Below are 18,456 nucleotides of genomic sequence, written 5' to 3' on the forward strand. Positions count from 1 at the left end.
CAGGATCCTGAACTCAACCAACTCATGGTCACTGCCTCCCAGATTCCCATCCACTTTTGCTTCCCCCACTAATTCTACCCGGTTTGTGAGCAGCAGGTCAAGAAAAGCGCTCCCCCTAGTTGGCTCCCCTAGCACTTGCACCAGGAAATTGTGTCTTTGTGCCAAGAAGCCGCTATTTAAATGCTAACTTTAGCAAGTCATGTGTTTGATGTCATGCCACTAGCTTTACTGTTTAGATTCTGAATGGAAAGGCAGGATACTTGGCATATATGATTATCTGCTCTGTTGACAATTACCTTCTCCACCCTAACCCCCCATTTCAACAGCATTGTGATCGGGGTCCTAGTGGGGAACCAATGATGGTCACTCAATTAGGGTGACCTGCAAAGAATGGGGCAGACAATCCCCATAAAGCTGGTGGATATTCCAATACTTAGATTCACCACGCCAGCACAAAACAGCTTATTACCTTACTGGTTACTCAGAAGTTCAAACAACACAGTTCCCTCAGGCCTCCATCCAGGTACCCACATCAAATATAACGACCATTTCTGTAAATCTTATTTCCTCATATTAAAAAAGGGTTCTACCAATCCCAAATGATCAGACACATTACCTCCCAGGTTAATGAATATTCCAGATCTTACCCAACTACATGCTACAGTCCATTCTTATTAAACTAAACTTTATTAAAAACAAGAGAGAGTCTGGTTAAAAGTTCAATATGCATAGACACGAGTTCAATTCATTGAGGTTCAGATTCATAGCAGAGATGGTGAGCTTTGTAGTTGCAAAGAGTTCTTTCAGAAAGAATTCACAGGTTATAGTCCAATGTCCAAATATCATATTCAGGGCATACCAGCCTAACTGGGACCTCAGTCTTGTGACTCAAACTTCCCCTGATGAAGCCTAAGCAGATCTGAGATGACAGAATCAGGACCCAAAGATCTTTTATACAATTTCATGTCTTTTGACAAGTTGGAGTTCAAAAGGTAATTAGCATGACTTTGAAGGAAGTCCATCACCAGTACTTAGCTGTAGAATTAACGTAAGGCCATTTGCTTGTTCCTCCACCATTCACAGATTATTTTCTATACATTTCAAAGAGAGATGAATACAGAGATATCCTGTGTTTACAATTTATTTAAATAATAGGATGTTCTTTTGACCTCTGAACTATCAGAATACAGCCTAGACAGGAACTGTTGATTACATCTTCACCCTATTCTTACATATGTAAATACACAAAAACACAAACATTGTCTCCCCACATGTCTTTTGAGGGTTATTTATTTTGCAGGATGTTTAAGCCTTTCTGGCCATGCGTCACAAACATATATCCCGCTTCGCTTCTTTTCCTACACAGGTGCTGTTACACTGCTGGTGTGATCCATCCAGAGCTGGATTTCCATATAGCTGACAAAGTAAGAACCAAATTTTGCGCTCTCACACATTCTAAATTCAGAGCAAAGCCACGAGCTTCAAGAAGTTAGTATCGCTTTGTACCAGCGTAATCGAGTGCAGGATTTGGCCATTGTTTGTAAATGCTTTGGCCTCCCTTGGACAGAAAAGTTCCGTAGAACGTGAGGTTATTTCTGCAAAGCACTGAGCAGTTAGCTACTCCCCAGACCGCAAAACCAGCTCCCTCTAGCCTGCCAGTAACTTTTGGTTTGGACAGTCACTGCATCACCAGTAAGTTCAAACTTATAAAAACACTTTAGCTGTGGAAGGAGAAAATTCTTATCATTGTGCGTTGTGGTCAAGGCAGCTACCAGCAGCTGGCCCTGAATACTATGTTGCTATGCTACTTAGAGAGACAGCCTCTGGACTAGACAGTCAGATTCATATGGCACGACAGCTTACACCCCATTGATGGGATACATAGCACCACACTGATAATGAGACACCCATGCCAGAGTTTGTGGCTGGGGATTGGAGTATGTGGTCTCTCTTCTATTTAAATCTGCTCCTAAGCATATTTCCCATCATCACCATGACTCTTTCTTAAGTTCACAGGGATCAGTCAGGCCGGATAGCTTCACAAGCTCCTCTTCAAACTCAACCATGTGTCCGCCTATTTCTAGCCAAATAAAGAAAAACGTGGCCTGGAATAAAACAAAATGATTTATTGGCCATGACACAGCAATGCATCTACAGCAAAAGTGATCATCCAGCTAATGCCACATAGAGAAAGCAAGTGAGATAGCGGAGATGAAGGTCACTGCTTCCCCTGTCCTCTCTACTTCTTATTGGGCAGGGTTGGTGAAAGAAGATTCTCCACCCCTTGTGCACCATGGGGCAGCAGTTAGGTGCCCAGCCTTCTGGTAGCTTCATAATTCTCCATTAAACATTTGCACATGTAAAAGTTCAAACTCACTCCTGGAGTTACAGCAAGTTTTGAGCTGCGGAGAACTATGGCAACTCTGCCAGATCGCAGCCCAACAGGTCATAGCAGGTGGGACACGGCTCTTTACAATACACTCATTTAACGAGAGACTGGGATCTTTAAACCTGCCGGCTGTTGTGTAAACGCAGGCACCAGATGCTTAGGATTACAGGCAACCAGAGGCCAGGAGGCCTGCCAGAATGAGGCAAGGCACTTCCCAGTTGAACAGCAAAGGAAGGGCTAGGACAAGATACAACCCTGTTCCCATCTAATTCAATGCTAACACTCCCAGACTTGCGCAGAAACCCACGAGTTCCACAGGCAACATCAGAGCTGTGTTCCCAGGTGCAGTCCCTGCAGAGGGGAAGTATGCAGGAAGACTTCTGCCTCTGTTGGGCAGACTGGGAGCTGTACTGGGAATCCCATGCAGCCCTCAATGGATGGAAGCTATAAAATGGACTTCCTGAGATGACAATAAATGGTAAGTTTTGCTTAGCCTGTCCTAGAAACACAAGAATACAGAGCCTCATATGTTATCCCCACTGCTCCTTGTCTTGCAGGATTCATTACAGAGACAGATCAGAACTAAAACAGGAGACAATACTCTGAGCATAGCACCTCTGTCCTCACAATACTTATTGTTGGAGCTGGGGGTGGAAAAAGTGAAAAAAAAGTCAGGAGAATTTTCTCCATCCGCCCATGAATTTCACACAACTCACTAGACACCTCCTGGCCTGTCTATGATGAAGGCAGCTACATATGGAGGCATTTTACTTTATGGACCCTGACCAGGGAAGCTCTCTGCACCATTCTCCTCCACTTTCAGCACCATATCACTTGTAGAAGAGAAAACGAAATGTGACAAATGTGACAGTTAACAACGTCCATCAATGTTCAATTCATGCAGATGCTGAATGCCCTACTCAGCACAGCAGAGTCAGCCATTGCACCATTATTAATGGTCACAACATTATTAATGGTCGCTTTTGCCATTTTGAAGCCCACTCAGCAAAAGTTTATTCAGCTGCTCTCTCATCATCTGAACCTATGTAAAGGGGAGGAGTATGGTGGTTTTTACAATAGAGCCCAAAGGGTTCTTCCCTTAGACATTGCCCTGAGATGATGGCCCAGACAGACGGAGCTGGGGGCACCCTAGCCACCATTTGCCATTATTAAAGGGAAAATAGCTGCAAATTAGTCACACTTCATCTTTTACAAATAATTCTGTACTTAGAATGAAGTTATCTGGTGCTGCAGATTGCTGGGTAATGAAGATTCAAAGCAAATAATACCAGGGTTTCATTACAATGCAACTGACAACTTTTTAAAACCTTAGCTGAAAGGATGGGAGGCATAAGATAGTTACCCCATCGTTATAAGGCAGATGACACCAGGAAGCAATGAAAAAGCAGCAAGCTCCTTTCAGCCGACACTCAGATATGTCCTTTGCCCAATGGGCCAAATCCAGCCTTCAGTCATGCTGGTGTAACACTTCAGCAAGGATGCACCAGTGTAACACAAGACACTTTTGCTATGTGTCTCAAGACCACCTGTTTAAGGTGCTACCTCTCACTCCTAAGTAGCCGGTGCTTTAGGCAATTTCAACTTAAGGAAACTGGAAGACAGACAGTCAGTCATGTGATATAGGGAACAATCTGACAGACACAAACTCTACACCAGAGAATGTGCTGAGTCAGATTGTTAGAAGAGCATGAGCTTGTTTAATTGGAAGCACTGTGGTTTCTTTAAATTGAAAGCTATATTTTAGGTTTATCTGCCTTAAGATATTGCCAAGTGGGTTTTGACTACAAAAGATTTACTTTTTTCAATAAATAACAAGATTTTAAAATCATCATTCCTATGGCTGAATAAAAGTTGATTCTCCCATCTCAGAATTCTTCTCCCAACGTGCCAAGAGTCACTGGGCATCCAAGGGTCCTAGTGGCCTTCTGGATAGGGATTTTCAATACTGCACATTCTCCCTTCATCTGCAGCTTTGGCCTTCCATCAATATGGTTCCTCCTCATCAGTGTCCTGGACAGAAAGTATTGAGAGCGCGAGATTAGGCACGAAGACATGAAACAATTCAGATCTTCAGCACAGACACGAGTTGGGTCAGTTCAGACAAGAGATTAAGTGTTTCCCAGAAGCTGTTCATTTTGAAAAAGCCAGCACTTCTGCAAAAGCCTTAGGCCTACTGTTTCTATACAAATCTGCAGTCAAATCCTTCTGGCGCATCACTGAGGAGCCCAGTTAAACTGGCACTACAAGAAATTCACGTGGAGCAGGTTTAAGAGGAGCAACAACTAAACCTCAAGCACAAGGCACTGCCACACCAACCCCCAAACGCTAGCTTCCTTTGAAAGCATCACCACTCCCTACAGAGCTGATCCTGAACAGCTCAAGCAGCCATTTCCTTCCTGCAAAATCTCCACCCAAGACTGGAGAGCCCCCAGCCTGATGCTTTAAAAGAAAAGCACATGCACTCAGAGTGCGTGCAAACAGGCTTGTGGGCAGCCACACAGCACTGTTAATGTGTCTAAATCCTACTGCTAAAGTCTGCCTCTGCTCCTAGCAACCCCATGCCTTCAGATCCCCAATATTTTATGTTAGCGCCAGATTATTGCGGTCACTTTCTCGCTTCACGCTGACCTCAGGTCATTGCTCTGACACAATAGGAGGTGTAATCGTACCTGCCTTATCAGAAAACCCCTCCACTGGTTTCCCACCCCTTTCATGAGCCAAGTGCAAGCAGGTTGCTTGGTTTTGCTGTGTGCGACTGATTTTACAATTGAAAGTATTTTTATAACGTATTAAAGAAAAACACGTCACAGCAGCACCCCGTGCTGCTACATCAGCATCACTGAGACAAGGAGACTCCTGGAGTGCTAAATATTCTATTGTCAGCTAAGAACCACTTCTCAAACGACCGATGAAACATTCAACATGAAATTAACAGGATTAAATAAAAAAAAACTAAACTAAACTTTACCGAGAGGTCAGAGGAAACTATCAGATTAATCCCTCCTTGTTTTAAAACTCCCCACATTTAATCAAGCCTCTCTCATTGATTCCATCTGTCTCCATTCCTTTGCCTGCTGCCTCCAGCAAATACCACCTGCATCAGTCCTGTCCCTAAACACCATCTCACCACTGTGTGCAAGGGAACCTTCTCTACTGCTTCACCCATCATCTCCCACATCAACACCAACTTTTTTCTAAAACAAAAACTTTCTGCTTTATCCCCATGTGCCCTTCGTTTGACCCATGGTAAATGGAGCAGATTAGGCAACTACATGAGACAGAGGCATGGCAGTGAGGGTTGTAGGCTTATTCCCCAGCCCTGTAGGGAAGGACACGATGAGAATGCTCCCTCTAATCATGCACATTAGGGAGCATGTACTGGGATACAACATGCCTTTGGCTGTGGTTGTTCAATGCAGCACGGAAAGCTTGGATATGCTTTCCAAAAAGGCAAGTGCAGAGAGTGGAAGGAGAGTTCAGAAATTCCAGTACAATAAGTTTGACACCAAAGTAACTGCAGGTGCTAGAAGAGGTTGGTGATGGGGTGATAGTGGGTGAACAGCAATAGAAGCACAGAAATCAGACAGTTTAAACAGGGTTCTGTTGTGACCAGAACAGCATGAGTATGGAGATTTCTAGTCAAAAAGACCCAAGCTAACCCAACTCTGCATGCTACCACCTTTGGAAGAAAGTAAAATGCATGTATGCGTTTCTGCCTCCAGCCTCTCCAACTCTGCACTGCTTACCCTGCAGTCACAGCCTAATGGCCCTACTGCACCTATGGAGTAAAGAGACTCACCATGGTCTCTGCAGGAAAAAGGTAGCAGAGTGAGTTAAGAGGTTAAACCACTGGCTTTTCACCACTGAAAACTTGTGGTTTGATCTGGATTAAGTCTCATGTGAAATGAATTTGGTGGGTCTCAAGCTAATCACACGCACCCAATAATGCAGCACTTTCTACCCAAAAAAGACCAGATGTGGAAAGCACTGAGAGGCATCAGCTCAGCTGTGTGAGGAGCTCACGCCAAGCTCTCGGGCACTATCCCTGGCTCTAGCTACTGCTCTCAGCCCTCACTCTTATGAGAGTTAACAATGATACTAAATTACAAGAACCTTTACTTGCACTTACCACACACTGCAAACACCATGTGCCCATCCTCCCCAGGCAGGTGCCCTGCTCAGTGCGCTCAGGCCTGCAGAAAGAGCACAGTGTTAGGTCAATGTGTCTCCTGCTCACACCCCAAAACAGCCCCAAGACGGATTGTTTTCTAACACATAGGTCACTTTCCCAGTCCTTTTGACCAATTCATCGGAAATGCCTGCTCTGTAATTATGTTTTAAACTAGCAAAGCAGAAGACCAGAATGTTAGGCTCCTTATTTCAAAGGTTTGGCCATTTGATTTAGGTTTGCCATGCAATCACACTATTAACCACAGAAACTGCTGTTTGGCTGGAAAGTTTCAGTTGCCATTAACCAAAATATTATAGTTAAAAAGATTGTGAATTTAGTTCAGACTTGACACCCCAGAAGAACAAAGTAGTGCATTTACAAGGGAGCCAGTTAGCATTAGAATAGTGGGTTTTTGTGATACAGACATTTGGACTGAGATGCTCCACACAGCTTACTGATCTGGACTGGATTAAGTCTGGTGATGGAGGTGAAAAGCTCTAAATCTCAACAGTTTAGCTCAGCTGCCCCACAAAGAGGATGTACAGCACACATTTCACTCAGTTACATTCCCACAAGGTGTTTTCAGAGACTGACTACCAGCTGACTTGTGCCCATGGACAACAAATTCTCACTGGCAGAACCCCAGATGTTGTGGATTATGAGATGTAGGACGACAGAAAAAACCCACCCACAATCCCAGGCCAGAGGGGATGGGGATTAGGTTCAATGTAAAACTTACTCATCAGAGACTTCAATGGATGATTTCTTATAGCCAGATTTTTTTCTATGCTTTAGGACTCCAAATTTCCTTCCCATCCTCACCAGCAGCAGAATGACCACAATGGCAGAGGGGAGGAACACTAAGATGGATAGCAACACTGCTGAAGTTAGCTGGAAAGAAAAGCCTGCAGAAGAGAGGGAATAGCAGTAGAATATGGCTTTGTTTCATCTCTATGGCAAATATTAATCCCATACAGCATTCTGGCCTTTTTTATAAAAAGCACAGGACTTGCTGGGGTTAAAGGAACTTGTGACAAAGTCCTGTCAGGGAACTCAAATTCAGAACTAGACTCCTCCCATGGAGGGGAGGACAAAGATTAAATCTATCTGGCTGCAGTGAAGGAGCACAACTTAAGCTATGTCTACACTGGCAATTGAACACAAAACTTTTGTCTTTCAGAGGTATTAAAAAAACACAACAACACACCCATGAAAGACAAAAGTTTTGCCGACAAGCACCAGCGTGAACAGCGCTTTGTCAGCAGGAGCACTCTTCTGCTGACAAAGCTAAACCCGCTCGTTGGGGTTAGAAGTTTTTTCTCGGCAGGAGATCCAACAAACAGCAGCTACACTGCACGATTTTTAGCGGTACAGCTGTAGCAACACAGCCATGTCGCTAAAAGCTGCGTAGTGTAGACATAGCCTGAGAGCAGCACATTCAAAACCAAGTGAGAGGAGAGTCACATCAAACTGATGGACACACCCAATCCGCAAGCCCAGGGACAGCTCTCCCACACAGGGTAGATGAGGCATTTGCCTAAGGCAGCTATTCTTTAATGTTTGTGAAATGTCAAGTCATTGTTAAGACATCGGCTCCCAGCAATGCTACCTGATTAATTCTGTACCCTCTTAGGTGGGAATCCTGGATGGCCAATCTTGTGTACTGAGCCTCTGCTGAGGAACACCCATCACCTCCACTACCACCTCCTGTTCCACTGTACATGCGCTGACCCCCAGTGAAGTTTGGGATGATCTGAACTCCCAAGACAGACACCAAGGTAGATGCCTACTCTTAGGAAAATGCTGCTGGCATCTTTTGTCTCCATACAGGAGAGACACAACCTTAAGTTTTCACCAAAAGAACACACATCAAACTGCATGGATCTCAATTTATCTATCCAGAAAGGAGAGGGGCCGAGCTGATGCCCTGGTGGCATTTAAACCTGTAGTTCCAGGCAAGCTAGACACCAGATCTGGTGCTTAGACTCCAAAGATTTCTGGCAAAACAGGAATGCACTCATGAGACATAAACAGGGAGAATATTGCCATGCTACAGACTTACCTCTTTGTGTGACTGTCAGCTTGGTCTGGGGGATGTTGTGGTGCACATCCGGGGGATTCTTCACGGCGCAGGTGAACGTCCCATTGTCATTCATCGTTAGATTTCGGATAGCAATGGAGGCATCACCCTTGGCAATGTTCCCAACCCATAAAATCCTGTCTCTGAATGTTCCCACTACAGCTGGATATGCAACAGACTGATAATGAAAAATCTGAAGAGGGAAGACAATAATTGTTCCAACAAGTCATTCTCCAAAAAGAAGAGGGGGGGGGAAAAAAAAAAAAACTCCTTTCGGAGAGTACAGGGTCAAAAAGAACAACCCTTTCACAGGCATCCCACCTCAGATACACCAGGGGCTCACAAACCCACAACGCTGGGCATCATTGCACCAGCTTTTCAGATTTTTTTTTTTTTTTTAAACATTTTTACCAAGGGAGAAAAGAGGGTGGAAATGCATGTCAGGGTCTTCCATATCCATGATACAGCCCCAAGGATCTCCCTCCTTGCCTACCAGTCTCCAGGGCTCGCATCAGAGTCATCATCATCTTTCTGGTCACGGAGGATCTAAGATGGAAGAGGATGCTCTGGTGCAGTGGTTCTCAACCTGCGACCCACTTACAGCCCAATCAACACACAGCTGTGGCCGATGTGACATCCTCAGGGCCATACAAGTAATATATATATTGTGTGTGGATGTGGCCCACATAACACACAGAAAGCTGCATATGCAGCCCACAGTAGTAAATAAGTTGAGAACCACTGCTCTGGAGGTTAGGGTGCTATCCTGCGATTTAGGAGACTCGGGGTCAATTCCCTGGTCTACCAAACATTTTCTATGTGACCATGGGCAAGTCACTTAGTTATTCTCTGCCTCTGTTATCCCTACTTGACAGATGGGAAACTACACATCACTACCTCCCAGGGGGTGTTGTGAGGATAAATACATTAAGATTCTGAGACACTACGGTAATACCTTAGACAGACAGCTTTTCAAGATAATCAGTTACTTAAAGCAACAAGAGAGGCGAGGTAATCTTTTACTGAGCCAACTGTCGTTGGTGAGAGACACAAGCTTTTGAGCCACAGAAAGCTCTTCTGCAGGTCACGGCTACAACTACACCGCATCCAATCAGTTCCTTGGTCATCTGGCAGTGCCAGTCCGAAATTGCAGTGCTCCCTCCCCAGCTCCTTGTAAAGCACTGGAATCCTGTCATAGGCACGGCATAACTGAATGCTGCAACTCTGCAGATCTGACTTTAGTTCACAAAAAATAGTGCTAACTTCCCTTCAGTTCACTCCTGCTGGCTGGCCACAGGGGACTTACCAGAGCCTACTTTACGCAGACACCACCACATCCTTCCAGCTGCAACATACCATTCCCAAGAGCTTAACCTCAGCTGAGCAGAGGAAATCACTGATGATTTACACAGAGAATGAGACATTTATGAATGGATTTTACATCTATGCACCTGTGACTGGATTTCATACTGCTGCCAACAATAACTGGTAAGAGCCCATAAATCCTTTAGGACCACCTGCAGAGTGGCTCTGCACACACACACACACACACCGCTGCCACTCCAAGATAAGTTATACCTGCATTCTGCCACATGGCAAAGCTGCCACGGTATGTTCTGCACTGGAGACTTTCCAGACCACGTGATCCCCAGTGCATTTATATGGATGCCTAGTTTGCAATGGGACAGTCATCTCTTAAGGTTATAATACTTTGTATTTACATGGTATCATTCAGCCCAAAGGATTTTAAAGAAATTCAACCTATGTATATACAGCAGCACTGAAATGCAGCCTCCTCTGGAGTGGAGGATGACAGCCAAAGAGCCCACCACACAGCCGTGGAGAAGCACACTGAGACAAACACTGAGTTTTTACACAAAATGCCATGGGATCTTCAACCTTCCCACGGAGTTCTGCCCAGCTGCAAGAAAGATTCTTTGCAACACTCATCTGCAAGCACTTACTGTCTCCATATGACCATCTGTGAGGGGCTGGTAAGTCCAGTCTACAGTCAGCTTCTGAGTTATGGGAGAGAAGGATCTGAATGAGCATTTCAGGGTCACCTGTTCATCAACAAAAGCTTGTACTTCAGGATCCACTTTAATTTCCAATGAAAGAGCATTGCCGACACCTGATGAAACAAGCCCCAAAGAGAAAGATTAGATGGGAATTTTTGTAAAGGACACAAGTTAGATAGCAAAGCCACTGCAGTGAAGAACTGATGGCTGTCTAAAAGTACACATACCTCTATCCCATCCCTGGCACCCACCCAACCCCAAGAAATGCAGGGAATTCCTCTAACGGTGGCAGGAATTCAGCACTGTTTCATGCTTAGCCAACAAACAGGGTATTTGTTTGGAGGTCACTGCCAAACCCCTCCATGTACCCAGTATGCAGATAAACTAATCAAACACAACTGGACCAGAGAGAAGGTGCAAAGTGCCAACTTCAGGGCCCTTCTTCTCATTAATAAATCAACATACAATCCCTCTCCTGAAGCTCTGTTTTGCATTTGCTCATGCCCATCTTCTTTACTTTGTAAGCTCTTTGGTGCTGAAAACATGCTTCTTTTTAAGTTTGTAAAGCACTATATACGTTTATGGCATTACAGAAGTGTTGTGCAGTAATAAATACAAAATATGGAGACTTGAAAACAAATTATTTTTTCCACAAATGTAAACAAGTCTTAGTCCAACTGTCTCCACTGTAGAGTGAAGGAAGCAAAGGGAGGTGCGAAAAAATCACAACTGTCAAGAATTGTAGCCAGGGTCTCAGAAAGTATGATGGGGAGAAACCACTGGCAAGTGAGTTTATCAAAGGACTTCAAAAAGGGATTTGTTTCATCGTCATAAAAACATAGTAAGATGATAAGAATGGCCATACTGGCTCAGACCAATGGTCCATGCAGCCCAGTATCCTGTCTTCTGACAGCGGCCAATGCTAGGTACTTCAGAGGGAGTGAACAGAACAAGCAATAATCAAATAATCCATCCCATCGTCCACTCCCAGCTTCTGGCACTCAGAGGCTAGAGACACTCAGAGCATGGGATTGCATCCCTGACCATCCAGGCTAATAGCCATCGATGGACCTATCCTCTATTAATTTATCTAGTTCTTTTTTGAACCCTTGTATACTTTTGGCCTTCACAACATTCCCAGTGATGAGTTCCACAGGTTAACTGTTTGTTGTGTGAAGTAACAAGTCATCAGAAGACACTAAAAATTAACATTTAGACCATATAGTACTTTTCACGCAAACATCTCTAAGAGCTTTACAAAGGTGAGTGGGAATCACTCTGCACAGTTTACAGATGAGGAAACTGAGGCCCAGACAGGTGAAGTGATTTGCCCAAACAAGTCATTGACAGAGCCAGGGATTGAACCCAGATGGCCTGACTCCCATTCTAGTGCTCCCCAACCCCATATCCATTTCTATTGCTACAAATACCTCTAAATGATGGAGTGTCTAGAGCCAGGGCCCAAACACAGGCCTCAGGGGAGGCTCTGCTCCCTAGACAAAGCCTGGACATTTTAACAGCACTTATGCACCATTTCAAATGCTACGGCTGCTCCTACTGCAAGGCCCTCATTCGCCCCCACCTACTGCTGATGGACCCAAGCTGGGAACTGGTGTGGTCGGGTGACTCAGAAAAGCTTGCCGGGGTGCAGCTGGGTCACTGTTAATCACTTCTGGGTCACACCATCTGAAACAACATACGCTCCCCACCCCAAACATCTCCCTCTTCTCTTTAACTGCCCCCAAGCCCCCTCTGCCCCTAAAACATTGGGGGAAGGGGGGACTAGTCACACCCTCCACCAAAACAGAACCCCCTAAAACAGCTCCCCTAAATGTACAAACCACAGACATGCCCTCCATCAGGCTGCCAACCCCACACGCAATCCTTTTTCAATTAATCCCCCAGACACACCCCTCCCAGATTGCTGCATCCCTCAGCCAAACCCCCTTCTTCATCTGTCCCACCAGTCCAGCCCCTGCCCCCACGTCTGGTCTTTCCACCCCCAACCCCACATGCCACCATGGCCCTCCATCCACAACCCCCAGCCCTACAGACCCCCCTCTCCAGGCCCCAGCCCCCCCCCACACACACACTTCCCCTGGGCCCCCCTCCAGGCCCCAGCCCCCCCCCCCACACACACACTTCCCCTGGGCCCCCCTCCAGGCCCCCCCCCACACACTTCCCCTGGGCCCCCCCTCCAGGCCCCAGCCCCCCCACACACACACACACTTCCCCTGGGCCCCCCCTCCAGGCCCCAGCCCCCCCCCACACACACACTTCCCCTGGGCCCCCCTCCAGGCCCCAGCCCCCCCCCACACACACACACACTTCCCCTGGGCCCCCCTCCAGGCCCCAGCCCCCCCCCCCACACACACACACACTTCCCCTGGGCCCCCCCCAGGCCCCCCCCCACACACACACACACTTCCCCTGGGCCCCCCCCAGGCCCCCACACACACACACACACACTTCCCCTGGGCCCCCCCCAGGCCCCCCCACACACACACACACACTTCCCCTGGGCCCCCCCCAGGCCCCCCCACACACACACACACACACTTCCCCTGGGCCCCCCCCAGGCCCCCCCACACACACACACACTTCCCCTGGGCCCCCCCCAGGCCCCCCCACACACACTTCCCCTGGGCCCCCCTCCAGGCCCCAGCCCCCCCCCACACTCTCTTCCCCTGGGCCCCCCCCCCACACTCACTTCCCCTGGGCCCCCCCTCCAGGCCCCAGCCCCCCCCCCCACACACACACACACACTTCCCCTGGGCCCCCCCACACACACACACACACACACACACACACTTCCCCTGGGCCCCCCTCCAGGCCCCAGCCCCCCCCCCCCCCCCCCACACACACTTCCCCTGGGCCCCCCTCCAGGCCCCAGCCCCCCCCCCCACACACACACACTTCCCCTGGGCCCCCCTCCAGGCCCCAGCCCCCCCCCCCACACACACACACTTCCCCTGGGCCCCCCCCAGGCCCTCCCCCACACACACACACTTCCCCTGGGCCCCCCCCCACACACACACTTCCCCTGGGCCGGCCCCAGCCCCGCCCCGCCCCGCAGACCCGCCCATCGCCCCCAGCCGGAAGCGGAGGGCCCCGGCCCGCGCTCACCGTCCAGAAGCAGGAGCCCCAGCAGGAGGAGGCTGCCGGCCGCCCAGCCCCGCATCCCGGCAGCCGCTCGCTGTGTTTGCGGCGCGGCCAGCAGGGCCTAGCTGGCGGAAGGCAGGGCAAGGCCAGGCCGGAAGTCAGGCGCCCCAAGGGCCGGGCGCGCAGGCCCAAGATGGCCGCCCGGGGTGTTTCCATGGCAACGGGGCCTAGCCCCAGCCCTGCCGCGTCCTCACCCCGCCCTGAGCCCCCGCCGCACAGCGCGGCATCCTCACGCCTGCGAGCGCCACCGACGTGCCCTGCGCACCGGTCTGCCCCTTTGGGCCCTGGCCCTAGCCCGTCACCGTCCAGTGCGATGACGTTAAATCTCCAGCAGCCAGCACCGCCCGTGACGTCATTGTGCTGCACACAATTATTCTGAAAAAAGAAAAGGAGGACTTGTGGCACCTTAGAGACTAACAAATGTATTAGAGCATAAGCTTTCGGCATCCGATGCAGCGAGCTGTAGCTCACGAAAGCTTGTGCTCAAATAAATGTGTTAGTCTCTAAGGTGCCACAAGTACTCCTTTTCTTTTTGCGAATACAGACTAACACGGCTGCTACTCTGAAACCTACAATTATTCCGCTGCAACAAAAGCTTGTCGGTCGGTGGCTTAGGCTCGTGTGTCAATACTCTCCTTTTATCCAAACACTTTCTCCCCGTCGTGAGGTGGGGGCATTAACAGCATGGGGTCAAAACCCCATGGCATGGTTTCACTAAATGACATCGCTGCATCAAAATGTCAACCAATTGTGTCAAAATGTCATCATCTGGCAACGTCGTGTCACAATATGATGGTTTTCCACCCAATGCATCCGATGAAGTGAGCTGGAGCTCACGAAAGCTTATGCTCAAGTAAATGCGTTAGTCTCTAAGGTGCCACAAGTCCTCCTTTTCTTTTTACAATATGTGTTTTCGTAGGCCTCCAACGCTGATTTTTGAGCCCCTCACAAGCACAAGTAGCAACCATGTACAATAAACAGTGCCTTTCCCTGTGCAGAAATATATTCTGAGTGTTCTCAAAACTGGTGTTCTCAAAACTAGGGACATAAAGTTATAAATTAGTTTGGGTCCTCAGCAGAGGAAATTATTATATGCTGGACAGGGTGTAGCTATGAGTCAAATGAGAGAGCATCTAGGATAAACCAGTTTGTAGTGCAACTGGTAAGGTGGGTACGAAAGTAAAGGAATGTTGGATTGAAATGGATACAGTGAGATGAAAGGCAAACAGTATTTCTTTAAGGATGAATCTGGATTTACTTACTTCCATGAGATGGCAGTCACTGGCAGCAAAACGAATGCGCTCAGGTATCCCTCTGAAGTAACCTAATCTTTGCAAACATTGGAGCTTGACTGATAGATTCTAGAGGAAGAGTTGCCAAGGAGGCAGGGCATATGAGTAGGGAGGGAAGATGAGGAGAAATGTTGTATCTGTATCATCTACCTTCACCACTCATCAAATAAAATAGCACTAGATGGATTCTGAGATTAAGCAAGGTAGGTAGATAGATTCTACACATATTGATAATCACTTAATTTGCCTAGGCATTACAATACTATTTTGAAGACCTGTTTGCCGTAGACCTGTACCACCTTTGCTTGGTAGTTCAATTTATTTAAGTATTTGTGGGTCAGTAGCTTTCTAATCTCATGCCTCAAGCCACCCTTCCTTCAGAACCATCCTGTTATCCACTTGTTCTAGAGCCCAGTCCAAGAGTCTTAGTTTGTGCCTTTTTCAGCCCATCAATTGCAGGAAGACCTAATGAGTGCACTCTGGCAGGACTGGATATCAGCAGGAAGGCCCTGCGAAATAAGTGTATTATACAAAGGGATCTGAGGAAGGTTACTTAGTGGATAAGAAGCTGGTCCTGATATAGGAGGCACCATGCAAGTCAGCTCAGGGGAATAGACACAGGAAGTAGCTGAGAGATGTTCAAAGACCCTTGGCCACCAACTTTCAACTGAGCTCTGGAAAATTACTATACGGGAACTGCCCAGTCTGGCATGGTGGCCCCAGGTGACTATCACAATCACTACTTAAGAAAGGGATCATTATTGAGCAAAGCAAAGTGTTCCCTTCCAAAGGAAATGAATGCATTTCTGCCTCCCACAAGCAAGCAACTCAGGGACTCCTGCATGTCAGTGCTCTGCACAGTTAACTAGTCCAGTCTCCCAAAGAAAATAATTCATTTTAAGTTGTATGTATGGTAGGGTCTTGTAAAAAAACATTTTCTTCAAGCATTGTGGAAAGTTCATACTAAACATATGCACTATGCAGTGTAGTTGTAGCGTGTTGGTTCCAGGATATTAGAGAGACAAAGTGGGTGAGGTAATATCTTTTATTGGACTTGTCTCTCTCACAAGCAGAAGTTGGTCCAATAAAATATATTTATCTGACCTACCTTGTCTCTCTACTCTGTACTGTGACATCCATTGTTTTCTTACCATAATGAACTTGTGTGGTAAATCGTCTAGTTTTTCAATTAAAAACAGGCAACTAGGACATGCTTTAATACTAAAAATGGTTTATTTACATACAATGACTTGAAAAGCTCATTTAAAATAAGTTATAGTACAAAAGAGTATCTGTCTACACAGATGGATACAGGCCCTTACTTACTGTAGTTTCAATGTGCTGAAACAAGTTTTACAGCAAAAAAAATGAAAATATCAAACTTGTCTATAACTAAGCAGCTGTTTGACTAGTATAAAAATGCACATGTACATCATCTAGATACTAAAAAAGAAAAGGAGTACTTGTGGCACCTTAGAGACTAACAAATTAATTTAAGCATAAGCTTTCGTGAGCTACAGCTCACTTCATCAGATGCATCCAATGAAGTGAGCTGTAGCTCACGAAAGCTTATGCTCAAATAAATTTGTTAGTCTCTAAGGTGCCACAAGTACTCCTTTTCTTTTTGCGAATACAGACTAACACGGCTGCTACTCTGAAACCTGCCATCTAGATACTGCCCATGAGTCTTGATCCTACAAGTTGTTCCATGTGAGCAGACCCCTGCACCCAACCAGAGCCCTATTGAAGTAAATGGGTCTCCTCTCTATTGAAGGGTCTGCCCAAGCAGAACAGCTGGCAGAATCAGGGCCTTGAAATTGACAAGCAGAATTAGACAATTATGTTTGCAGAAGAGGAAGTAGAGAAACTATGAAACACAGAATGAACGTAATACTGCTCTAAAAATTGCTACTAAAATGGATAGCTGAATACAGATGGTATGTTAAACTATAGGATGTGGGTTTCCACAGCACAGCAGTGTCTGATAATTTAATTTAATCTGCAGTCAGTCCATTTGAAGATCCAAAATAGTAACAGTACAAATTCCATGGCTGTGACTTGCACTAGACCCTCTCTATGATTTTGGGACTTGGAAGACAGAAGCAAGTTTTGGGTCCAGTGAAATTTGGAGAGTTTGGATAAGATGGGTTTACCTATATTAATGACTTGCATCCAGTGTTTTGGTTTTAGTGAGACTGGACACTACAAATATGCTCCTTCCCCAACTAACTGCTCCAATCCTTTTTTCATTGAAGTCAATGGCAGCTTTGCAGGACTGGAACCCTTTTAGCCCATGGTTTGGAATGTTCCTCCTTGGAATCCTGCTGTAATTGTATGTGAATCCCAGTTCCAAAGTTAGAGCTGTTCAGTGAGGGCATGCGTGTCTGCACCTGAAAGGGCATAAGATCTGAGAGAAGAGCAGTAGCTACAGCAGGAAGAAGCTGTTTGGCAATTCATTTCTGCATTGGTTGCTGCTCCTATATGCATTCCAGTGTCAAGGCATTGTGCTGCATACAATCATACTTATATTGCAACAAAATGTTATCATTCAGTCACTTAGGGGTGTGTGTTAAAACTCCTCTTTTATCAAGTAATCACTCATTGTCATGATATGGGGGCATCTATTCCATCGTGTCAAAAACAAAAACTCTGTTGAGGACAGGATGGTTTGCAGTATCACTGAGAGTTTCCCTAGGCTTACATATTGGTAGTTATACTGTCATAGCTTCTGACTGTCCACAAAACAAATTTATTTATGATACCCCTGATAGGAAAAGAAAACAAATGAACTGAGATAATGTAGCAAGCATTTCACAGGCAGGGCCATAAAAACAAAAATACTTGTTAAACAAACAAGCTCATATTTTGATTTAATGCCAATTAAATACAGAAACAGCTCTGAGGTGTTCATTATTTGTGTTTTTTATTTTAAACTGAGATTTGCAGCAGCACTGAATCTGATGTGCTCATCACATATTTAGTAATAAGATGTGCTACTAGTAACCTGGAGCAGTAATTAGCATTGAGACAAATTCCTTGTGCAACAATTTGCATATCTAAAAGGGAACTTTCAGAGTAGCAGCCGTGTTAGTCTGTATTCGCAAAAAGAAAAGGAGTACTTGTGGCACCTTAGAGACTAACAAATTTATTTGAGCATAAGCTTTCGTGAGCTACAGCTTATTCTCAAATAAAAGGGAGCTGCTTGCATCACTGAGAGGTATCAATGGATGAAGTGAGCTGTAGCTCACGAAAGCTTATACTCAAATAAATTTATTAGTCTCTAAGGTGCCACAAGTACTCCTTTTCTTTTAGTGCTGCTTTGG

The 18,456-nt window shown here is 46.3% G+C and overlaps 1 protein-coding gene across 4 annotated transcripts; it reads right to left on the reverse strand.

The window, feature by feature from the left end:
- Positions 1-668: 668 nt before the first annotated feature.
- MPZL3 (myelin protein zero like 3) lies at positions 669-14,093 on the reverse strand. 4 transcript variants are annotated; one of them, XM_038380752.2, is made up of 6 exons: positions 13,806-14,093; positions 10,626-10,792; positions 8,644-8,854; positions 7,321-7,486; positions 6,540-6,603; positions 669-4,420 (listed from the first exon to the last, which is right to left on the reverse strand). In XM_038380752.2, the coding sequence occupies exons 1-6, from the start codon at positions 13,858-13,860 to the stop codon at positions 4,394-4,396; spliced, it is 690 nt and encodes a 229-aa protein (XP_038236680.1). In that variant the 5' UTR covers positions 13,861-14,093; the 3' UTR covers positions 669-4,393. The 4 variants fall into 4 exon arrangements, with proteins under 4 accessions (XP_038236680.1, XP_038236678.1, XP_038236679.1 ...); XM_038380750.2 differs by lacking the exon at positions 13,806-14,093 and adding an exon at positions 12,262-12,596; XM_038380751.2 differs by lacking the exon at positions 13,806-14,093 and adding an exon at positions 12,110-12,247.
- Between the last annotated feature and the right edge of the window lie 4,363 nt (positions 14,094-18,456).

Source organism: Dermochelys coriacea, chromosome 22, assembly GCF_009764565.3.
Source record: "Dermochelys coriacea isolate rDerCor1 chromosome 22, rDerCor1.pri.v4, whole genome shotgun sequence".
Lineage (NCBI taxonomy): Eukaryota > Metazoa > Chordata > Testudines > Dermochelyidae > Dermochelys > Dermochelys coriacea.

Bases quoted from the DNA above. Each gene is read 5' to 3' on its own strand.
- MPZL3 (XM_038380750.2), bottom strand. From the start codon at position 12,538: ATGGAGGGCATGTCTGTGGTTTGTACATTTAGGGGAGCTGTTTTAGGG. The intron at 7,487-8,643 runs GTAAGTCTGTAG...TCTCTTCTGCAG, and splicing joins GCTGACAGTCACACAAAGAG to GCTTTTCTTTCCAGCTAACT. The intron at 6,604-7,320 runs GTAAGTTTTACA...CTCTTTCTGCAG, and splicing joins TCCATTGAAGTCTCTGATGA to GCCTGAGCGCACTGAGCAGG.